This window comes from Dromiciops gliroides, chromosome 5 (genome assembly GCF_019393635.1).
Source record: "Dromiciops gliroides isolate mDroGli1 chromosome 5, mDroGli1.pri, whole genome shotgun sequence".
NCBI lineage: Eukaryota > Metazoa > Chordata > Mammalia > Microbiotheria > Microbiotheriidae > Dromiciops > Dromiciops gliroides.
The window spans coordinates 199,291,404-199,305,599 of NC_057865.1; the positions used below are offsets into that span (position 1 = coordinate 199,291,404).

A 14,196-nucleotide genomic window follows, 5' to 3' on the forward strand; every position below is an offset into this window, starting at 1 on the left:
CATATTTGAGGGATGAAGGTGAAAGTGACAGGCCTTGTCAAGGGATTGGATGTGCAGGGACTGGGGAAGGGATGAGAGAGAATGAGGGTTTGAAGATGACATCTGGGTTTTGAGTCTAGGGAACTGGCAGGATGGCAGTGTCCCCAGCAATAATAGAGAAGGATGGAAGGGGAACAGTTTAAGGGAAAAGAGAATGTCTTCCAAGCTAAAGCTTGGCAGGGCACAACCAGCCATACAATACAGGGGTAAAGGAATCAAGAGGACAGTACGGAGTTGAACTGGTTCTTCAAGGGTTCAAGATGGAGAAAGGAAGAGAGTGTGGCTAGTGGAGGGGTTATAGCTTAGGACAAAACTGAGGGGGCAGGGGGTTGGAGGTCACAGTGTAGATGGAGAACAGACTTTGCTAAAGGAAGGCAGAGGAAGAGGTTGGAAAACCAATGGATTATGATCAGATAAGAGCATTTCAGAACTTGGAGGTGTTGGCAAGATCAAAGGTATGACCATCTGTGTGTGGCTGAGGTGGAATAAATCATAGGAAAGTAGTAGGTTGAGGAACTGGGAAGTTAGGGTGTTTGGGTGTGGTATCAATATGTGTGTTGAAGTCCCTTAGTGTTGGGAAGGAGAGAAAGATTGTGAGCCAGTTACTATATTCATTGAGGAAGGAAGGGGAGTGACCTGGAAGTCTAGTCAGCAACTAACAGGATAGTTGACATTTATGTAATACTTTAAGATTTACAGTGTGCTTTGCATTATCTTATTTGATCCTCAAAATAATCCTTTGAAGTAGATACTACCTTAGATATAGTAACACTATGGGTATTATCTCTGCTTTATAGATGAGGAAAACCGAGGCCTGGAGAGCCAAAGTGACTTGCTTCACAGGGAAGTGAATAACAAAGCTAAGGTAGCAAATAACAAATCAAGAGATTGGATTGTATCTCTAAGGTCTATTTTCCAAGCCTGGCATTCTCTAATGCTATGAATTCTTTTCATCTGGAGAAAAATTTTCAGAGTGATGTCACAGACATAAAAGTGGGTTGTTACCTGGTGGGGTGAGGAGGCTCTGGGAACACAGGGAGCTCAAATGGTAGGAGGAGTGATTTAACTTGGGTAAAGAGAACCAACCTTTCAACCAAAAAGTTTTGTTAAATCCTAAGATAGGTAACTGTAGTTAGTGGAATCTCCTTCCCAGGAGCTTTCTAATAACAGGCTAGGGTAATTAAGTTCTGCTAAAAGGCAGAGGATTGAATATGATTGTGATCACAAGACATCCCTCCCACCACTTTTGTGCTCTACTTTTAGGTGCTGCTAGCTGATGATGGACTCTCTCCCTTTTCCACTTCTGGATCGTTGAAAGAGGAACGAGTCCTACCTGGGGAAGGGCTGTCTCCTTTGTTTCAGGCTCAGTCTGTCAAAGAAGAAGATCTCCAGCCCATGGAAGAACTATCCCAGTTTGCAAGACCCATCAAAGTGGAGAGCCCACCCTTGGAAGAGTGGCCCTCACCCTTTCCAGTGGTCAAGGAGGAAGTACCACACCCCTGGCAGGACCCTTCCCTTCTCCCTGCCTCCAGACCCAAGAAGACCTTCACAGGGCTCAAGTCTCCACCACGGGGTGTCTCTGACATGCTTGTGATTAAGCGGAGGGAAAGGAGAGAGATGAGTCGATCCAGAAGGAAACAGCACCTTATCCCACCTTGCTTGGAAGAGCCAGAACTATTGTTCCCAGAGATCCCTGGACCCTCCAGACAAAACACAGATCTCTCCTTCCTCTCAGAGGCACCAGAGTCCACCTCCCAACTCAGCCACTCTCAGGATGAAGGAGGTCCCTTTAAAACACCCATCAAGGAGATGTTATGCAAGCTACCCATTTCCTCCACCCCCAGCAAAGCTGTTCTCCCTATGACCCCAGACCCATGGAGGCTGACACCCCCTAACAAGGAGGCAGGGCTCGATTTTAGCCCAGTGCGTACTCCCCAGGGATCTTTCACCCTGCTGCCAGATTCCATGGGGCTGCTGGATCTCAGCACTACTCCACTGAAGAATGTTCCTCTCTTTGAGTCACCCCAGGAGCTTCTTCATCCAGAGTCACTTGACTTGGTCTCTGACCCTTTCAATAGCTCTCCCACTTCGGATCCTGAAGCCCCCAAGCCTGGCTCCCCTGACATGCATGTCTCCAACCTTTCTGCCAACCGTTCACTGACTGAAGGCTTGGTTCTAGACACCATGAACGACAGCCTCAGCAAGATCCTATTGGACATCAGTTTTCCTGGCTTAGAGGAGGATCCCCTGGGCCCTGACAATATTAGTTGGTCTCAGTTTATCCCTGAATTACGGTAGAGCCCAGCAGTCCCCACTAGTCCGTTAGTTGAGGTTTGACAAGTAGCTGGGTGGTCTAACGGTTAGACCACTTCACACACTCGGTGTGAAGGCAGCAGGGCTGCCAATAGCTAGTGAAGCCCTCTGCTTCTCTTAGCTTTGTTTCTCCCAATTAGGTCAAGGTAGCCGGTGGCGTTCTAGCTGTCTCCTGATCCAGCTGACTGCAAGCTGGTCTCCTGTTGGCTGGTCATTGCTCATCACGGAGCTTCCCCCAAGAAAATCTGCCCTTTCCCTCCATCACCAGGCTGACCTTCTCACCAAGTGCTAATGGGTGGGAGCTGCCTTATCTGTATCTAGAAGCTTCCCGCCTTTCCCTGCTCTCTTCTCGGTGGCCCTTTGGGGCCAGGTGGTCATTGTAAATAGTGTATATTCTCCAGATTATCCTCTAATTATTAACATAACTTTATTTCCTTAGATCAGTATCGTGGGGCTTGCCAGTGGGTGGGTAGAGTGATGCAAGTTTTTTGTTTGTTTCCATGGCTTGCTTTTGGTCTTCTCTGGGAGACAAGAGCTTCAGGTTCATGGCTCGAGGGCTTTTCTGGGTCAGTAATGCACTTCTCAAGATTTCTTAACTCACCATGCATTCAGAATAAGAGATCTGTTTTCTCCTCGCTGGACTCCTACAATAACTTTCCTGTTGAGTTCGGGGGGTTCGTAGTGGAACAAAGGAGAGCCACAACAGTGCTCTCGTTGGGATGGGGTCAGTTCCCCAAAGCTGAATGGGGGGAGGTATCAGGTAACTAGGGTATTTCTTCTAGGATTCCAGATTTTGCCGTGCAGCCCTGAGAAGGGAGAGTTTGGCCAGAGGATGGATGGGATGGGGCGGGGGGGAGTATGATCATATGGTCACCCTTACTTATGCTCAGTCCCCTCTGTTTGCACTTCAGCTTTTATAACCAACCCACCCTGTAAGCCAACATTTCATCATTATATTAGGCCAGAGCCTTAGGTACACGCAGTTGTAACCACCTACTCAATAAAGGCCAGGGTGGAGATGTTGGGTTTGGTGAAGTATTCAGTGTCCGGAGAATGTTCTCTGACTTCTAAGGGAGATACAAATCATCATATGGTGGGGATTGGGGAGGGGGTGTGGATAGATGAACTTTGGGAATAGGAGGAAAGAAGAGAGAATTGGGACTGTTCTGAAGAATCACCGGCCTGGGGAAAGAGGGCAGGACTGACTCCACTGATCAGGATGTGGTCTCAACTACTATCCCTTTTCCCTCTTCACAATTTCTATCTTGATTTTTAAACTCTTTGAGTCTTAGTTCTGTAGAATTCTTTACTCCTATTACCCTAGGGCTGTTGGCTAGCCTGAAATCCTTTCCCTACCCACATTTTTATTTGAAACTGCATGTAGCAGTAAATGAAATAGTCTTTAACAAGTCCCAAATGAAAATTTTAGTGATCTGAAAACCAGAAAAAAGGTGCCTTTTTAACTCTTCAGAAAGGGGATGCCCCTCTTTTCTCCCACCCTTACACTTCCTTACGGAAGGATAAAACTATCCCCAGTAGCGATCCATTTTCATCTGGGGAGGCTTCTCTAGCTCCTCAACAAGGGGGTTTTATCTTAGTGCACAAAGAATGCATCCAGGTTCTGTTGGGAGCATGGTCACAGGGTGCTATTAAACAGAACAGGTTGTTGTGGATGAAATTCAGTTTCTAGGTCTGGTGTTATGACCGTGACTCCCCACTGTTTGCAGGCCCAAATAGTGCAAATGGTTTCATACACACTTCACTCATCATCATGCGTCACCATAGCAACTCATATGGGCAAACAATGGGGGCCTCGAAGCAGAGAGGCATTTTCTAGCTTTGATAGTTTTTCTTTTTATTTAAATGTATCTCATGATCAGGAACACCTCCTGGGGAGAATGAGCAATCACAAAGTACAGAACCTCTCCTACAGGTAGGAAGGCTGCATCCCAGAAAGCTGATCCCCAGGTCCAGAGTACCTGCCTTATATAGCTCTTGATTTTTATCATGTAGTCCTCAACTGAGGCCCTACTTTCTGTTAGGGTCTGAGGGAACTGATGATGGTGATATACCATCTACTTAGCCTCCTAGTCTTCCCAACTTTAGCTATGTGGGAGTCAGAGCTAATAGAGAAGGCAGGACAACCTGGGATCTAATCCTATCTGGTCTGCTAGGGGTGGTTAGGGTTGGAGGAGTGGGGGATTGATTTGTGGACATCAGCAAACACTTAGGGGTGATTGGAGGGAAAGGGCACCAGGATGGAGGTGATGTGTGGTATTGTAGTGAAGAGTGGTAGATTTAGAGACATAAGGAGCCAAGTTTGAATCCCAGCCCTCTGCTCCTTTTGCTACCATTCAATAAGCAGCACACTTGTGAATTGGGCAAGTTATTTCATTTTGGGGGAACCTCACTTCTCATCTATAAAACGAATGGGTTGGATAAAAAAATCTCTAGCTCTGCATTCTATGGAAATGTTATACAATGAAGAAAGAGAAAAGACTATAAAGTGGTTCCAAGTGTAAGAAAAAGGAGTGGCCTGATCCCCATGGTAGAGTCAGGAGCATCATGCTGCCCAGTAACAATAGGTGCCAGGCCAAACACTTGGGAACATCAGTTCCCCAGGGAAGTATCAGGAGTCAGTTTGAGGAGAGGAGTAAAAACAAGTGAAGTTTAAGGTTTAAGCAACACTTATTCTTTCCTTGGTTGCAGCTAAACAAATTAAGAGGGCAGAGAGGCCGATTTCCCCACCAACTCACATCTGTCACCAGGCCCCATCATAACTCTTACCTAGATGACCTGTTACAACGATCCCTTCACTGAGGAAACATGGGTGCAGCGAGAATTCTTCCACCCAGACATCCCCTTCGTATTTGGAGGCTTCACTCCAAAGCCCTACCATCAACTAGCTGTGAAGCAACCGCCCTGTACAAAAATAAAGTCTGTCACCCGCCAGAGAGTCCTCTCCCCTTGGAAGGGTACATCTCAACATACATGGGGCTACCACACTTGGGTGGATGTTGGGCGTTTACCCCCAGTCTTTCCTACAAGGCCTGATAAACCTTATGATAGTAATGTCTGGCGGTGGCTCACTCGCACTGAGGCCCATAAATGTTCTTTAACCAAATACTCCATCCCTCCACCTTCCTGGCTTGGGAAGAACACCTTATTGCACTTCATTGACACTCGTCCTATCTTCACGGACTCGATAAGAAAGGACAAGGTGGTCACCCAGGCCAAGAAGGAGATAATGGAAGCAGGAATACTCAAATCAAGAAGTGAAGCAAGGGTACCTCCACTGGATACTCAGGGTAACATCTTACCCCCCAAGAACTTCAAGAGGTAAGAAAATAACCCCTCTCTAGCTGCCCGTCCCTCAAAAAAAAAAAAAATCTAAATGCTAATAAGTAGTGAATATAGTACTCTTTTTTTTTTTTTTTTTTTGCGGGGCAATGAGGGTTAAGTGACTTGCCCAGGGTCACACAGCTAGTAAGTGTCAAGTGTCTGAGGCTGGATTTGAACTCAGGTACTCCTGAATCCAGGGCCGGTGCTTTACCACTACGCCATCTAGCTGCCCCAATATAGTACTCTCAATAGGTGGTGTGGGATACAGCCCTGCAGAAGCATATAAAATATCCCTTCCCCAAGGAGCAGTTATCTGGGGTGATTGGGCACATGTATGCAAGATGGCATAGAAGTGCCAAATGAATACAGACTGAGTTCAGAGGAAGGAGAGACCACTATGGACTAGGGCGTGAGGTGGTTTCTTAAAGGAGATAGGACTTAAGCATGAAGAATGGTAACAGGAGAAGGTAGGGTGATTGCTTATGAACTAGATAGGAATGTGCATAGCATTTAGGGAGCCCTTTGTGTTATTTGAAGTCACTTGGTTTTCTCTCTTGCCCCACCTCTCTTCCACCCACTGTGGGTATTTGGAACTAAGCCCCACTCACTGTCTGGATCTGAATAGTCTACAGGGGTGAACGATGTAGATTCAGGCTAACCTGGCAAGGCACTCACTATGTTAGAAGAGCAAGGGACAGTGATAAGTACAATCCACTCTTGAATTCAAGGGCAGTGTTGTAAAGACAACCCCTTCTTGAATCCAAGGTCTTGTGATCCAGTAGATAATCTTAACCAAGGCTCTTGTCTGCTCTCTACTCCCTCCTGCCACTCCCTGCCTTTTGGACCATCTCTCTGCAGACAGAGAAACATGTCAGAGCAAGCTATGTTACTCCTATGAGCAGCTTTGGTAAAAACGATTGGAATAAATGGTTTTGGAGATTGTGGATTTTCAGAATTTCCCCTTTCTCAATCCTGTGACTCCATCACCCCCATCTCTGGTTATTCCTGATGATGGATCTTTAACAAATTCGAATTAACTTCAGAGATATTCTAGTTCCAACCTATACCTGAATAAAAATCCCTTCTGTAACATGCAGTGGGTCATATAGAACTGGAAGGGATCTTAGAGGTCATGGTCATCCAGTTTTTGTCTGAAGACTTTAATTGAAGGGTGAAGGGTCACCCTCTGCCTCCCAAGGAAGCCCATTCTGCTGCTGGATTGTTCTTTTTTTTTTTTTTTTTAGTGAGGCAATTGGGGTTAAGTGACTTGCCCAGGGTCACACAGCTAGTAAGTGTTAAGTGTCTGAGGCTGGATTTGAACTCAGGTCCTCCTGACTCCAGGGCCGGTGCTTTATCCACTTCGCCATCTAGCTGCCCCCTGGATTGTTCTTTTGATAGGAAGTTCTTTCTTATACCAGAGCCTAAATCAACCACTGCAATTTTCAACCACTATTCTTAGTTCCAACCTCCAGGACCAAGTTGAATCATAGATTTAGTGATGGAAGAGACCTTAGAGTTCCCCCTCCCTCACTTTACAAAGGAGGAAATTCAGGACCAGAGGATTAACACGATTGTCCAAGGACAGTCAGTGAACCTGCCTGGGTCCTCTTTCACAGATTTCATTTTAGGCTGGACCTGTGGTTTCATTGCTCTAAAAAACTCCTTCTACCAACGCAGATTGGAAAATACTTTGCAAATAATAGTTGGAGAATGACCGATAGTCATAGAGAGTAACCTGGAGCACTGAGAAATCAAGTGACTTGGTCCCAGTCTCAGCTTGTATGTGTCAGTAGCAGCTGCTCCTCAATACGAAGAAGTTGAAGGCAAGCACTAAACAGCCTGTTGATCGGGAAAGGCCTTATGTAGGTTGTGACACCTGAGCTAGACTGGGAAGGAAGGTCGGGAGGTGAACGCACTGACCCACTGCCTCTAAAGCAAGTCTTCTGCACAGCTCTGACAGACTTCTTCCCACATCAAGCCTAACCCTGCTTAGTTGCAGCCTCCACCCATTCATGATGATTTTGCCCTTGGGGGCCAAATGCAAATGGAATCCAAGTCTAGTCTTTTCCACATAATAGTCCCTCAAATTCATGTGTCCCCTTTAAGTCGTTTTTCTCTAAATCAAACTTATTCGTTTCCTTCTACTAATCTTCAGTTGGCCTCTTTTGATGATGTTTGACAATTCGGGTTGCCCTTGGGGTTCTTTCCAGCTTACTAATTGATGGATTAATCAATTAACAAATACTTACTGAGTGCCCCCTATGAGCTTAGCATTGTACTTAGGGAGAAAGCCTTCCTGAAATACCTGGATGTGTCCTATCATCCTAAAACCCCATGTCAAAAGAAACAAAAGGGATGAAAACAGAGTTCATTATCTCTTCCTAACTGGTGTAAACCTTGGTCGCCCAGGTTCTAAACCTCAGTCATCCTCCCTCAGTCCTCTCCTCATCCGATCAGCCTGATCTCACTTACCCACCCACCACCCTAGTTGAGGCTCTCATCAGCTCTTGCTCAGCCTCCTAATTACTCTCCATTTCCCCAGTTTCTACTTTCTCCAATTCGTTCTCCACATTGATATTCCCAAAGCATATATGTGATCATGTCACTCCCCTTCTCAAGAAGCTTCACTAGAGATCAAGTCCAAATTGTGTTAGGCATTTAAAACCCTTCACCATTTAGCTTACTTTTCCAGACATCTTTCACTTAGTATTCCTCATAGACAACAATCTATGCCTTTGCATATGCACTCAGTTCTTGGAATAGTGTGATCACTTCTCACCTCTGCCTCACAGGATCTCTTGTTGTTCACTCTTTCAGTCATGTCTGACTCTTTGTGAGCCTATGGGCCACAGCATACCCGTACTGTCCATGGGCTTTTCTTGGCAAAGATACTGGAGTGGTTTGCCATTTCCTTCTCCAGTGGATTAAGGCAAATAGAAGTTGTGATGTGTCCAGGGTCATGCAGCTGGTAAGTGTCAGAGGGCGGATTTGAACTCGGGTCTTTCTGACTCCAGGTTCAGAGCTCTATCCACTGAGCCACTTAGCTGCCTCTTAGTGTCTAGCCTCCTTCAAAGGTCAGCTCATCAAGGCCTAGTCTGATTCCCCCCAGCTGCCAGTGCCTTGTCCTTCACCACAATGACTGCGCATAGATTTTGTATATGTGTTGTTTCTACTTTATATAAATATATGTTCATTTAGAGAGAGTCTAAGCTCCTTGAGCATAAGGGTTTGTTTTGGTTTGGTCTTTGTATTGCTAGTCCCCTTAACTAGTAGTTACATCTTAAATCCTTGTTGCTTGCCTGATTGATAGAGGAGGCAGAGAAGTGCACCAGGATACCACCGTAGGATGTCCACATACACACAAACCACAATCTGACAATGACACATCTCTATCAGGCTCTCATGTATGTCTATGTACACGTGCACACACGTGTGTCCACATACATACATACAGATATAAATACACATTCGTTTGTGTGTGTGTGTGCGTGTACAGATTTATATACTTATCAAATTGGAAGTTCCCAAGCCTTTTTTTTTTTTTAGTGAGACAGTTGGGGTTAAGTGACTTGCTCAGGGTCACACAGCTAGTAAGTGTTAAGTCTCTGAGGCTGGATTTGAACTCAGGTACTCCTGACTCCAGGGCTGGTGCTCTATCCACTGTGCCACCTAGCTGCCCCCCAAGCCTTTTATTCTTTTCTGTATATGGAAATGTTTGTGTATGTTGATGATGTTACATTCCTGATAAAAAAGAAAAAAAAATTTAAGTGAATGGGGAGATAGAGTGGTCAGATAATACTTTGCAAAGGAGGTGGTGGTCTATGTGGTTTTGAAGAAATCTTAGAATTTAGGGAACAACCTAAGCTGGGCCATAGGGATTGAAGACCCAACCCACATTACAATTCAATTAAAAAAAATCTGTTAAGTACCTATTTCCAGAGCACTATGGGGGAGGAGAGGGAAACAAAATTCAGATTTGAGAATTCCCCCTATAGGTGTGGAATTTAATCTCAATAAGGAAAGAACCTGATATGCCACTGACACACAGCAGCCTGACCCCCAGACAATTAAAGCTATGAATCAGTTTTCTTTGTTAATTATTTGTTGGGCATTGTTGCCAGGACCAGGGAAATAAAGGGTAGAGACTACCTCACTGCTGTGATTAGCTAGTTTGTTGGAGGGAAGTCATTCCCTCCTCACCCTCCATTAGTATCCCTACACAGGATCTCCCCTTACATCTCCATTCTCTCTTCACCACAAACAGGTACAGACACGTGACGCCTGGTGGACGATTAGACCGTAACGGCTTCCAGCTTGTGCCCAACCCAGTCCCCAATTTACTCTGCAGGGGTTGGCCCTGCCCTAACCCTCAGCCACATTACAAAGAGATGTCGATGAGGCTGTTATTGCAGCCTGCTCCTCCCCTGGACCCTGAAATGGTGAGGAATTACCAGATCCTTGCAAAGGACCGAGAATTTGTTCCCATCTGCTATGTCTCAGAAGAGCTCTACCCAGCATGAGGGGCAAGGGGTGCAGTTAGGAGATGGGGTGCTGGGAGGGAGAGGACTGTCTCATTCCCTACTACAGCTTCACACAGGAGAGAAATTGGGTAAGACTAGAGGATCATCCAGCTCCAAAGAAAGACACCAGAGAAAGATCAATACATTATACTCTGTGTTCCAGAGACCTTAACCTGAAACACCCCTGCTCTAAGCAAGAAACACTGTAGAGTGGTGGAAACTCCAGCTTATATGTGTTTTTCAGTCTTCAAAGTTCTTTCCTCACAATAACCCTTGGAGATAGTCCACATGGTTTCCTGGCATGGAAACTGAGGTTAAGAGTATAATTTAGGTGAATCATAGGATTTTAGCATTGTAAGGGCCTTTAAGAGGTCAGCAATCCAACTCCCTCATTTTACTTAGGAGAAAATTGAAAACCCCAAGAGATGAAATGATTTGTTCAAGATTCCACATGTCCTGAATAGCAGAGCAGATCATTTGGCCTCAATTCCAGTGTTCTTTCTTCAAGGCCTCTTACACATAGATACCAACATAAACATATGCTCTAATATACAGAGCAACATGTCTGTGAGGCAGAGGGATTAACACCATTTCCCTCTCCTCTAATGGCCTTGTACACTCTGCTCCTCACTGGAGAGAGGGCTACAGTTACTGACAATTTTTTTTTTCCTAATTCCCCTCTTTCCCCTTCTTACTCCTGGAGGATGAGCCTCTAGTACACTGGAGAGTGTTGTGCAATAGGAGTAACTTGAGATGAAGATTTCATTTATTGGCTAGCCCCAGGATTTAGCTTAGGGAAACCCTCTTTGGAGCCAGCTTTGATCTGTTTCTACCTGGCAGAGAGAAAGAGGTCTCCCACTCAACCAGCAGCACCCCTGACCCAGGTAGCAATGCTCCATTTCCATTCTCTTGTCTCCTTCCAAGGTGATTTTCAGACCCATATTTTTCTAAAACCAAACAAACAAGAAAACAAACTTCTTTTTAAACTTATGCAATTTGTGTTTACATCATAATCATTTCCTAACATCTTCCCACCATGAACCCTCTCTTGTAGCAAAGAAAAACAGTAAGCAAAGGCAGCCGGCAGTGATGACCTTATCTGACAGCATCTGTCACTCTCCCCACCCCTCTCCTGAAAGGCTTCTCATCTGGAGACATCTCTCAACTTGTAGGGAGCTGAGCTCTTGAGCACCGTGATTCTTCAGCTCCACTTACTTTCCCAAAAAGGGAGATATCTAAGAAGGAAACAGGAATGGGCAATTCTACATCTCCACCCCTACCCCCAAGATGCACTCACTCTCTCACACACACAACACACACACACACACACACACCCCATACTGTATCTCCCCTGAATATGACTAGCCTCACTGATACTAATTATTGCCCATTGCCAGAGGCCGAGGAAGACACTTTCCGTCTAATACTGTCCTGGGGAGACCTTTCTTTTCTCAAGGACAGACTCATTAGTCAGAGAGCAGTTTCAGCTTCTGGCTCTCAAAGAATAGAGGAACAGACAAGCTAGAGGCCTCTGGTTGGCAAGTACCAAGGTTGAGGAAGGGCTATGAAGAGGAATAAGGAAACACATTACCCTTGGTTTTGACTCTCTCCAGATTTCACAGTAGCTTCCCACCATAGCAGGGATTAGTCAGATCCAAAGATCTGATTTGTTGCTATCAAACTGCCTCAGACACCTTCCCTTTCCTGTGTGCTAGCCTGTTCCCCATATGTCTCCCCCAGGCACACTGAAGGAAGCCTTCTTGGACTTATCCAAAGTCGAGGGGAGGTAATCATTCCCTCCTAACTCTGTCTTGACTGAACTGCGCCTCGGCCGGCCGAAGCAGACTGAAACCCTGAATGCAGATGTCCTGACTCGCAGGCCACAGCTACTAGAGAGTATTTAATCTAATCTGTTTAAGGGCTCACCTCTGTGTCTCCTCTAGTATCCCCAGGGTTGGACAAGGGCTGGTCCAGACATATCAAGAGGGGGACCATCCTAAATTAAAAAAAAAATAAGTCCCCGTATCCCCACAAATATAGTTATCCTCTATATGTGTAGATATATGTATATATTTTTATGAATTTGTTCTGTGTTGTTATGTCCTTTATATTTCTAAATATGTTTGACTTAAATAATAAACTCCAAGAAGGCGCAAAGCATACCTCCAAAAAGTACCTATCACAGTGCCTAATAAATGTTGAACAGTCATTGGGAATTTGGTCAGTACAATTCTAAGCATTATGAGATATCTAGGTAAATCACTCTGGTTGTCACTTAGAACATTTGTGTAGCTCAGAGCTCTTTGTGAATCACCAGCTAACACTCAAAGCTCAAGCTGCCCCATCTACTCCAGTGAACCTGTGTAAACAGAAGCAGCTAAGTGGCCCAATGGGTAGTGCCAAGCCTGCAGTCAGGAAGACTCATCTTCTTGAGTTCAAATCTGGCCTCAGACACTTACTAGCTAGCTGTGTGACCCTGAGCAAATCATTTAACCCTGTTTGCCTCAGTTTCCTCATCTGTCAAATGAGCTAGAGAAGGAAATGGCAAACCACTCCAGTACTTTTGCTAAAAACAAAACAAAACAAAACCAAATGAGGTCACAGAGTCAGACATGACTGAACAACAAATAACAAAAACATGGTACCTGTTAATCCCATCCTGGAGTCATAAACCCAGTACCAACTAAATTTGTACAAAAAAGTACCTGGTTATTTCTCGGTCATTCCCCTAGTGCCCTGGGTTCTATGTATCTACAAGGATGGATTAATTCTCTAAAATCATAACTCTTGACTCATGCATTCCCCACTACCTTCTCTAGTCATCTGCTTGGATAACCATATTGCTTCCCTTCTAAGGTTAGCCCCAAATACTTCACTTGACACATAGACTATATACATCTACAAGAGTGTCAACATAAGTAAAATGTGATAGCAATAATTCTGAAGTAGCTGAGCACAACCACCAGTGACCCAGTTTGAATTTCCAGTTCCCCATACTACCCTCTGAGTGTCATCCCTTATTTTTCCCATTAGAAAAAAATAAACCCAAAAGTTGTTAGGAGTGCTACAGAGATTTAGGCACCTGAACAAAGGAAGGACTGGGGCAGGTTAAGCTCTAAACAACAGAGTCCAGTTCTTTTACCCTGGGGGAAAATAAAGCATTGTTATTTGGACATAATGTGTGGGGACACGTTTTGCTTTTTGCCTTTAGCATCAGTGAACAGCAGGCATTGGAAAGGGGCACTACTCCCTTTACAGCATCCAGTACAAAACGTCACAATAAAAAACAAACCAGGGGCAGCTAAGTGGCGCAGTGGATGGAGCACTGGCCCAAGATTCAGGAGGACCTGAGTTCAAATCTAGCCTCAGACACTTGACACTTGCTAGCTTGTGTGACCCTGGGCAAGTCACTTAACCCCAATTGCCTCACCAAAAAGGGGGAAAAAAACCCAAGCTAAATTTATAACAAATAAAGGAAGAACAAATAATTATTTTTAAAACTATTATGTCCAATCGTGTGCCAGAAAACTGAAGATTTGAAGGAAAGGCAGAAGATGGTGTCTTAGCTACCTTTACAGAAATAGAAAACACTCAAAACAGAAAATAGAGATTATAACCTGATTTTAGACAAAAAAATCAAACAACTCAAATTAAATACCTCTGGTCCACTGAACATTTAAAGAGGAAATAAACCCTGTGCTGCAAAATTATTACCAATAATAGAGAAAGAAAGCCCTGTGCCAAATACCTTTTTTTTTTTTTAGTGAGGCAATTGGGGTTAAGTGACTTGCCCAGGGTCACACAGCTAGTAAGTGTTAAGTGTCTGAGGCCGGATTTGAACTCAGGTACTGCTGACTCCAGGGTCAGTGCTCTATCCACTGTGCCACCTAGCTGCCCCCCAAATACCTTTTATGATACAAATTTAGTCCTGATTCTCAAACTGGGGATAATTTAGAGGGAAGAAAAACAAACTGTAGGTCAG

The 14,196-nt window shown here is 44.8% G+C and overlaps 2 protein-coding genes across 4 annotated transcripts in view; both read left to right on the forward strand.

Moving 5' to 3' along the window:
- The window catches only part of FOXM1 (forkhead box M1), a 29,630-nt gene extending 26,257 nt beyond the window's left edge, over positions 1-3,373 (forward strand). For all 3 annotated transcript variants that reach the window (XM_043967375.1, XM_043967376.1, XM_043967377.1), the window contains one exon: positions 1,303-3,373. In XM_043967375.1, coding sequence (XP_043823310.1) covers positions 1,303-2,337 — 1,035 coding nt within the window. In that variant the 3' untranslated portion in view covers positions 2,338-3,373. The remainder of the gene's footprint in view (positions 1-1,302) is intronic.
- Positions 3,374-5,143: 1,770 nt separating this feature from the next.
- TEX52 (testis expressed 52) lies at positions 5,144-10,214 on the forward strand. The gene is made up of 2 exons (XM_043967620.1): positions 5,144-5,691; positions 9,959-10,214. Exons 1-2 carry the CDS (start codon positions 5,144-5,146, stop codon positions 10,212-10,214), a joined length of 804 nt encoding a protein of 267 aa, XP_043823555.1.
- Positions 10,215-14,196: the final 3,982 nt, after the last annotated feature.

What these genes read in the sequence shown, in the direction of transcription:
- TEX52 (XM_043967620.1), top strand. Translation starts at nt 5,144, where the DNA reads ATGACCTGTTACAACGATCCCTTCACTGAGGAAACATGGGTGCAGCGA. An exon ending in CCCCCCAAGAACTTCAAGAG is followed by an intron (nt 5,692 to 9,958) that starts GTAAGAAAATAA and finishes CACCACAAACAG; the next exon opens with GTACAGACACGTGACGCCTG.